At 41.4% G+C, this 9,829-nt stretch overlaps 1 protein-coding gene across 1 annotated transcript in view; it reads left to right on the forward strand.

Annotated features, from left to right (window-relative positions):
- The first annotated feature begins 696 nt into the window (after positions 1–696).
- NTPCR (nucleoside-triphosphatase, cancer-related) overlaps positions 697–9,829 on the forward strand; it is a 54,019-nt gene continuing 44,886 nt past the window's right edge. The window contains exons 1-3 of the mRNA XM_045298086.1: positions 697–774; positions 5,163–5,325; positions 6,762–6,858. Of these exons, the coding sequence (XP_045154021.1) occupies positions 741–774; positions 5,163–5,325; positions 6,762–6,858 (294 nt within the window). The 5' untranslated portion in view covers positions 697–740. The remainder of the gene's footprint in view (positions 775–5,162; positions 5,326–6,761; positions 6,859–9,829) is intronic.

Genomic DNA, 9,829 nt, shown 5'->3' on the forward strand with positions numbered 1-9,829 from the left:
GTGTGGGCACAAACCAATTATGGTTAAGCACTTACTGAAATTGCTTTTTTCCGTCAGGATAGAGAATGATGGATAACAAGTCAAATCGATGGAAAGCCTTTACAGGTAAGTGTGGCCCCAAGGTTACTGCTACTTCCTTTCACTCACTGGAACATTTCACTTCCTTAAAGAGTGGGTGGAAACAATCACATTCTTTGCACAAGAAACCCCACGACTGGGACTCCAGTTAGTTCCATTTAGGAGACGGGGATTTATGTGCATGGACGGCTATGGAAATCTGCCTAGTTCCCACTGGCCTAGAGCTTCAAGAGTCCAGGGTCCCGAATTTCAGTCTCTGGGAGCTCAGAGCCCTGGGTAAACAATTCGGATGTGCGGGAGGCCTCTACAGATGTCTTCCTGGGTGGATGACCCCTGGGACCAGGGTGTCCCTCCGGAGGGCCATCCAGCGGTACTGGCAGTTTGGGGTTCGTCAGTACCCTCGCAGTCCTCACTCCCGCTGCTCAGATGCAGCCTAGAGGGTTAAGATCTGACTCTCAAACGTGGCCGCGTTTCCCTAGATGCAACACCCATTAAGTCCTTCCATTTGGCCGGCCTCTCTTCCGACGCCCCAGGGGGCCGACGGGCTCGGCGCGGATGGCGCATGCGCGTTGCCGACCGCGCAGCTTCCGGCCGGGGGCGGGACCTGGTCTCGCGAGGTCGGGGCACTCTCGCCCTCTGACCGGCTCGCGACTCTGGCGAGCATGGCGCGGCACGTGTTCCTCACCGGGCCGCCAGGTAACCCCGCGCGGTGTCGGGGCCGGCGTGGCCGGTGGGCTCCCCAGACCGAGGTCTGGGGGATCGCGAGGTGGGGGCTGCGAGGGCGGGGAGGGGCTGCTCGCGGACCCGGGTCTTAGGTGGCGTGGCCTTTAAAGCTCCGGATTTAAAACAAGCGTGGCAGCCCTTTCAGGAAGAATGGTTTTTAATTATGAACCCGTGTAGGATTAGAAATGGTGAGAAAGGACCGGACTTGTGGTACATGTTTCTTCATTAGGGCACCTGGGGGCTGGGGACCCACACGCCCTATGCAGACTGGGTGTTGAGTTGCAGGCACAGGGTCGTGGAGCTAGAGAAGTAATCACAGAGCTCACTGGCCCTGAATGTTCTCTGTGGGAAGCCCGAAGGGTGAGAAGCACTGTCACTCATAGACTCCCTGGTCCTGTTGGCAGCCCATCCCATCCCTCTCATGTCTCACCCTGTTTCCCCCAAAATAAGACCTACTTACAGTTTTGCCTCTCGCTGAAATATAAGGCATCCCCCCGAAAATAAGACCTCCCTGAAAATAAGGCCGCCCTAATCTACCGTGCCCACAGCTCACTGTTGGCCGCTGGCAGCCGGAGCAGACAGGAGGTCTCTTTTAATGAAACAAACAATAAATGTGTACAGTATTCTTCATGGAAAAATTAAGACATCCACTGAAAATAAGACCTAGCGCATCTTTGGGAGCAAAAATTAATATAAGACACTGTCTTATTTTCGGGGAAACAGGGTAGGACCGTCACTGGGCAGCTTCTTTAACTTTTTTGAGTTCTCAACTGCAGAGTGGGTAGTGTGAGGCTTATTGTTCAACGAAGGGAGGGGATCCTAAACTTTTTACACCAAGATGCTGCACATGGGCCAAGTAGTACTAAGGGTGATGGACAAGAAGAAGGTGTCACAAAGGCAAAGGCAAGAAGATAGACGTAGAATAGGGTTGCCTCACCTCTGCTTAGAATTCTCTTTTGCTTTATTTTATCCTTTGGTTTAGCCTAAGTAGCAATGACTATGTATGATATTGCTGATTTTGGAATTTCCTTTATACCCGTAGGGGTGGGAGAGATATATCCACTTCAAAGGTAGACCATTAAGAGGGGACTTTAAAGACTTTGTGGAAAATGGATTTAAAAGTAATGTAATTTTTCCAGACTTTTTGAAGCCCTTTGTAGTGTCAAGGACTGTCTACTGAAAGTTGGTTTGTAAATCCATGTGAAACTTGGTATGCAGATGTCTAAGCAGGTTAGCCCCAAGACATTGTATTTTTCATTGCAGAGATGACCATTATCATGGTCACACCTTCCTTATGCCCGCAGGTGGGGTGGAGGGTGGATTATGGTTTGACTGCCACTGGTTCTTCTTTGTTTTCTTTTTTACATTAGTTTTATGTGGAAATAATTTTTTCAAGTACATTTTCTACTCACTTATCACTTACCTGATTCTCCAAACTTTAAAATTCGTGACACTAGTGGAAAAAAACCTGTTGTTCACATTAATAACTTATGCATGACAGCTTGAATTACAATGCCAGAGGCAAGAGTATGCCGACTCTGATGGATAGGGTTCTGGCTGGGCCATGACTGACTGGGCCATGATTCTGTGTGGTTTGACAGTTGTGCGATGATGCAATTATCTTCAATTTTGTAGTCTGAGATAGTCATGCTCTATTTTCTAATAACATTGGTTCTCACATAACAACCTGATGTTTGGGGTCCGTAAGTGAAGAGAAGATGTAATTCTTTAGCATAACTTTCTTAAACTTGTCCACACACCCATCTCCCTTAATTTTATATCCATCTTCTCAATGCAGTCAGATATCATTTTGATTAAGTTAATAGTATGATTACATAAGAGCAGAATTAAGTAATCTATAGTTGTTATTAGACTTTCCTTTTTATACTTTTTATTGTCAACTGAGTGAAGCAGATCAGTTTTCTGTTCAGCAGTTGTTGACATTTTGTTTCAGATTATTGATGGTAATTCCCACTTACCCCACTTTTTCCTTGTGTTTTTTGTTTCCATCCCTCCTTTTCTAACCCTTCTGAACTTTGTCCTTGGGTAAATGCTGCCCCTCTGATCTCAAAGGGTTGATTATACTAAGGGGTGCCCATCTCTGTAGTGTTACTGTCCCCAAAGACCTGCTGGCTTCCCCTGAACACTGAACCACAGAAGTGAATTCATTTCCTGACCTGAGGGGTGACTAATGGCCAAAGCCTCAAAGGTTCCATCAGTTTCTCTTCTAGTCTTTTTTATGATTTTGAGTTTTGTTCCACTTTTTTCTCCCACTCTATCCAGGAACTTCTAATGTGATCTTTGTGGACTGGTTACACTAATTGATTTTGGTATCTCCCAAGAGCATGGCCCTGAGCCCCTAGGCCCAGTGACTCATATTCTGTTTGATTAGGGCTCATACAACTCTTATCACAATCCATACACACATCAATTGTGTAAAGCACATCTGTACATTCATTGCCGTCAGCATTCTCAAAACATCTGCTCTCCACCTAAGCCTCTGGTCAGCTCCTCATTTTTTCCCCTCCCTCCCTTCTCCCACCCCCCTCATGAACCCTTGATAATTTATAAATGATTATTTTGTCATATCTTGCCCTGTCCGATGTCTCCCTTCACCCACTTTTCCATTGTCCGTCCCCCAGGGAGGAGGTCACATGTAGATCCTTGTAATCGGTTCCCCCCTTCCAGCCCACCCTCCTGGCATCGCCACTCACACCACTAGTCCTGAAGGGATCATCCGCCCTGGATTCCCTGTTTCCAGTTCCTATCTGTACCAGTGTACATCCTCTGGTCTAGCCATACTTGCAAGGTAGAATTGGGATCATGATAGTGGTGGGGGAGGAAGCATTTAGGAACTAGAGGAAAGTTGTATGTTTCATCATTGCTACATTGCACCCTGACTGGCTCGTCTCCTCCCTGAGACCCTTCTGTAAGGGGATCTCCAGTGGCCTACAAATGGGCTTTGGGTCTCCACTCCACACTGCCCCCCTCATTCACTATGGTAAGATTTTTTGTTCTGATGATGCCTGATACCTGATCCCTTCGACACCTCATGATTGCACAGGCTGGTGTGCTTCTTCCATGTGGGCTTTGTTGCTTCTGAGCTTGATGGCCGCTTGATTACCTTCAAGCATTTATGATCCCAGACAGACGCTATATCTTTTGATGGCCAGGCACCATCAGCTTTCTTCACCACATTTGCTTATTCACCCGCTTTGTCTTCAGCGGTTGTGTCAGGAAGGTGAGCAATTTGATTATGTTTTAAGAACTTTTCATAACTTTGCCCCTTGTATGTTCCACCACATTCATGGATATATTTGCAGCAAAGATAACTGTTGCTAGATGCTGTCAAGTTGATTCCAACTCAAAATGACCTTATGTCAGACAGAAAGGAAACATAGCCTGGCCTTGTCCCATCCTCACAATTGTTATTATATTGAGTCCATTGTTACATCCACTGTGACAACCCATCTCTTATATTTATCTTACAAAGATAAACACACACATACAAATAACCTTTATCAAACCTATGTATATTTAAAGGTCTAGTCTCACTCCAGCCTGCATATCTATCCTTGGATTTTTTCCATTTGTTTTCCTTTTTGGTTCCCCTCTTTTGACTTACTATGTTTGGAAGCACCTGTTTAATGAGCTTTGTTAATGGAGTAGAAGGAATGGAAGGGGTCAGAGGTGAGGAGGCTGAGAGGGTGGTAGTTCATGGGTTACATATGGGTAGGTGGTGGGGTTGAAATAAAAGAATGCATTGGAGAGGAAATGCTTTAAGGAGTAACCAATTGGAGAGGACTGTTACTAAGGAAAAATAAAAAACAATAATTTTAATGTTATTAATGATCTTCCAGCCATACATTCTCAGGAGGCCTAGTAATACAAGTCTTTGGTGGAGTGAAGAGGTCTTTTCATTGCTAAACACAGCTCAGGAGCATCTGGGAAGTTTAGAAAACGTAGTTTACAATACCCAGCCTTTGACCCAAACATGATCAGCTTTCCTTTCTAGGTTAAAAGCAGCAGCCCAAGGAAGAGGGTAAATCTAGGCTAAAACAGAAACATGTTTCCTAGATTGCAAATTGCTCTTGAGACTGTTGACTCGGTTTTAGGATTGTATATGTGACAGAACTAAGAATTTCTCACGATTTAAAAATAAAGGATGAGTTATTTTTTATTATGCTTGCTTCTACTTGAAATTAAAACGTTTTAGCACCTGGAGCAATCATAATGAAAGATTAATATTCATAGAATTTATTTGCAACTATTTTTCAACCCACTGTGATTGCTGTCAGAGTCACTTGTGTGCTCCAGGAAGAGTGTTTCCTAATGGCTTTTTCTTTTTTTTTTCTTTAAAGGGGTTGGAAAAACCACTTTGATCCATAAAGCTAGTGAAGCCTTAAAGTCCTCTGGTGTGCCTGTCGATGGATTTTACACAGAAGAAGTCAGACAAGGAGGAAGAAGAATAGGATTTGATGTTGTCACTCTGTCTGGTACCCGGGGCCCTTTATCGAGAATTGGGTACTTTAATTACTACTGTGTTTTTTCATCCAAACTGCCCTACGCATGTTTGGTTTGTTGAATTCTGATTCAATAAAAGCTGCATGGTTTAGTAAGACTCTTGTTAGGTCCTTGGATACCACTCTTTTTATCCTTCAGAAATTGGGCGGAAGGTTGAGCCAAATATATCTATATTTTATTTAAGAATGTTTGGTTTTTAGGAATTATCAGAAAAAGAAAACAGATTGAAACCATCATATGAAAACAAATTAAAATAATAATAATCACAAACATCTGTGGACTAAGGTAGTATCCCAGCATATTTCACAAATATTTCAGGGATGAAGCCGTCACTTGCTCCAGGTTACACCAAAAAAGGACCAAATGTTCTGACAGGGACCTTTATGTTTCACTCTGCCTGTATTTTTGAGCCTTACTCCCATGTAAGGAGCTCTGGTAACTCAGTGAGTTAAGTGTTGAGCTGCTAACCACAAGGTTGGTGATTCAAACCCGACAGTCACTGTGCAGGAGAATGGTAAGGCTGTCCTTCCCCCATCAATATTGACTAACTGAGGAGCAGTTAGTTCTACTCTGTCCATAGTGTCGATGTGAGTGAGAATCATTTTGATGGCACGGGCCTGGTTTATTGGGGTTTGTAGTTGTTCCCATATGGTGTTCACTTAATGGAGTCATAATCATACAAAAAAACGAGCAAACCGGGTTGATTTCTACTATGTGATATTTTGATATATTATACATATATCACATTCAAGGTTATACACATTCTAGGTTCCCTAAGAAATATGTTTACTGCACATAAATTATGATCCATTATTTTAAATTATATGCTGCCTCCTTCCTACAAACTTCACAATAACAAACAATGACTCTGGCCCTTTGGAACACAAGCTTCTCAAAAAGATCTGTGTCACATGCCCTCTGGTTCCTAAGAATATATCTGGTTACTAAGTATAACAACATTCTAATCCAACGGCCCATCGGTAATTGTCATATTCGGAAAATCTTCTGAAGAGCTCTTTTAGTATAAGCAGGTGGCATTGGTGAGTGTGTAAACTGATAATTACTTTTCCATGGAAGGTGAGGTGTGGAATTTAATCACATACTCATAACCAAATTTACTGTCATCGAGCCAACTTCAAATCATACTTCACGTCAGACGTACTCCATTGAATCCAGACCAAATTTCACTCTGCAATTCTTAGCCCCATTCCCATGCCAATTTTCCAAGTTGGTTGGTGTCTTCCATTGTAAGTGCAGGTCCATTGTTCACTTACAGGTCACTTATGGGAAAAGTTAAATCAGATCAGCTTCTTTGTGTCCATGGTTTTAAAGGGTGATGTAGTACATATTGAAGACCAGAGTCTCAGTGGAGTAGCTCAAAACCTAAAATCGATACGAGAGACTTTCAACAAAGAACATAATGTCTTTTCATCCAGGTCAGAGCCACGATCTGGAAAGCATGAAAACCGAGTTGGACAGTACGTGGTTGATCTGACTTCCTTTGAGCAGTTGGCCCTCCCTGTCATGAGGAATGTGAGTCGTATACGGTTGGACTTATTGACCTAATTTGTTCTATGTGCCCTTTGGGAATTCACTCACCTTGCGACTAGGGTAGCTATTATTATTCTGGAGAAGTCATCCTACTGAGTGTGATGTGGCTTCTCTTTGTGGTTTTGATTTGTATATCCTTGATGAATAATGATGCTGATCTTCTTTCATGAGCTTATTCCATCTGTATCTTTTTTTTGGAGAGATATCTATTCCAATTTTTTGCCCATTTTTTCCAAATGGATTGTCTTTTTGTTACTCATTTATCAGTTATGTGTGTTGTTTGTAACAAATCTGTTACCAATTGTTTTATATGGAAGTTATTTTCTTCTATTTTGTGGGTTATTTTTTTATTTTCTTCATAGTACTTATTGTTTGAAGCACAGTATTTTTTATTTTTGAAAAGTTTATTTTTCTTTTGTTCCTAGTGTTTTATCAAAGAATGCTTTAGCCAAAGTTCATGAAAATTTGCTCCTGTGTTTTCTTACGTACGAGTTTTATAGTTTTGTTGTCATATTTAGGTTCCTGAGCCATTTTAAACATAATTTTTATATATGATCTGATCCCACTTCTTTCTTTACGTATAGATATCCAGTTGACCCAGCACCATTTATTGAAAAGACTGTCCTTCACTCTACTGACTTGTCCTTGTGCCTTGGGGAAAGTCAGTTAACCATAAATGTTGTTGTTAGATACCATATTGCTGGTGGGTACCAGTTCTGACCCATAGTGACCCTATGCACAACAGAACAAAACACTACACAGTCCTGTGCCATCTTCATAATTGTCCCTATACCTAAGCCCATATAGAAGGGTTTATTCCTGGGCTTTGAATTATATTCTGTCTATCCTTTTATTAGTACCACACTATTGTGTCCTGGCATTTTGGTTCGAAAGTATTGAATCTGTAGATCATTTTGGAGCGTATTACTATCTTAACAATGGTCTTTTAATCTATTAACATAATTTATTTCTTTTTCTTTTTATCTTCATCTTAGTTTAAATTATACCTAAGCATTTTATTCATACTGATGTTATTGTCAATGGAATTGTTTCCTTAACTTCATTTTATAGAATGTTCAAAATGTGTGGTATACTTTTATATATTGATTTTGTGTCCTTTAGCCACAGGAGCCCTGGTGGCCTAGTGGTTAGTATTCGACTGCAATATGCAAGGTCCAAAGTTCAAAAACACCAGCCACTCCTTGGAAGAAAGGTGGGGCTTTCCACTCCCTTAAAAGGTTACAGTGTTTGAAACTCACAGGGGCAATTCTCCCCTGTCTTATAATGTCGCTATGATTCAATGGCAGTGAGTTTGGTTTATTGGTTTACAACCTTCTCAATGAATTTGTCATTTCTTAGAATTTTTAAGTGGATTCCTTAAGTTTAAATTATACACAATTATACTATAAATAGATAGTTTTATTTTTTCCTTTACAAACAAAACAGACTCACTGCCACTGAGTCAATGACAATTCATATTGACCCTACAGGACAGGGTAGAACTGTCCCTGTACATTAAGGACACCATAACTTTACAGAAGGAGACAGCTCCTTGGCCTGTGTTTATGAACTGTTGATTCTGTATCACAGCCCAACACGTAGCTACTGTACCACCAGGCTTCTAAATACCTTTTATTTTCCTGCCTGATTTCTTTGGTTTGGACTTCTAGTACAGTGTTGTATAGTAAGGGTGAGAGCAGATAACTTTATCTCTTTATCTGAGGAGGAAAACATTCAGCCTTTTACTATTGTATATAATGTTAGCGTTGAGTATTTTTATAGATGATCTCCATCAGATTGAAGTTTTATTTATAGTATGTGTATGTTTCTATAATAAAAATGTTAGATTTTTGTCAAATCCTTGTTACGGGTCTCTTTATTATTGAGTTAGTTTCAGTAATTTGTCAATTTTATCTAAGCTATACAATTTATTGGCATACAATTGTTCAGAATATCTTCATATAATTTTATTTTCTAACATTAGTGAGGTCCCTCCCTTCTTTCATCCTTGATATTAGTTATTTATGTCAGCTCCCTCTTTTTCTCGGTCAGTCTAGCAAATAGATTGTGTGATGGTTTAAGTTGTGTGTCAGCTTGCCTGGGACATGATTGTTAGTGGTTTGGCGGTTATGTAATGATGTCGTCCTCCCCCATTTTATTCTCTAATACAATGTAATCATTTCCATGTTGAAATGCAATATAATGTGATCACTTCCATGATGAGATCTGCTAGAGTAGCGAAGCTGTCGAAAGGGAGTTATTTCAAAAGGAAATAGAGGAAAGAACTAGGAGGCAAAGGGCATTTATAGAGGTCTAAATACAGGCATGTACATATGCAAATATGTTTGTATATGACAATGGGGAAATAAATCTATGCATATATTAATAGGTTTAGTATTAAGATAGCATATGGGCATTGGGCCTCTGCTCAAGTATTCCCTCAATGCAGGAACACATTGTTATTAAACACACATATTAAAATGACATTCCATGGTGCTCACCTTCCCAACACAACTGCTGAAGCGGGTGCATAAGCAAATGTGAAGAAAGCTGATGGTGCCCAGCTATCAAAAGATAAAGCGTCTGGGGTTTTAAAGGCTTGAAGATAAATAAGCAGCCATCTAGCTGAGAAGCAACAAAGCCCACATGGAAGAAGCACACCATCCTGTGTGATCACAAGGTGTCAACAGGATTAGGTAACAGTCATCAAAAAACAAAAAATTCATATTGTGAATGAGGGGGAGTGCAGAGTGGAGACCCAAAGACCATCTGCAGGCAACTGGCCATCCCCTTACAGAAGGATCGTGGGAAGGAGACAGGCCAGTCAGGGTGCAGTATAGTACCGATGGAACATACAGCTTTCCTCTAGTTCTTTAATGCTGCCTTCTTCCCCTCCCCCACTATCATGATCCCAATTCTACCTTACAAATCCGGTCAGACCAGAGGCTATACA

The sequence above is a fragment of the Echinops telfairi genome, unplaced genomic scaffold (genome assembly GCF_000313985.2).
Source record: "Echinops telfairi isolate 266 unplaced genomic scaffold, ASM31398v2 ScPeMD7_7424;HRSCAF=8462, whole genome shotgun sequence".
NCBI lineage: Eukaryota > Metazoa > Chordata > Mammalia > Afrosoricida > Tenrecidae > Echinops > Echinops telfairi.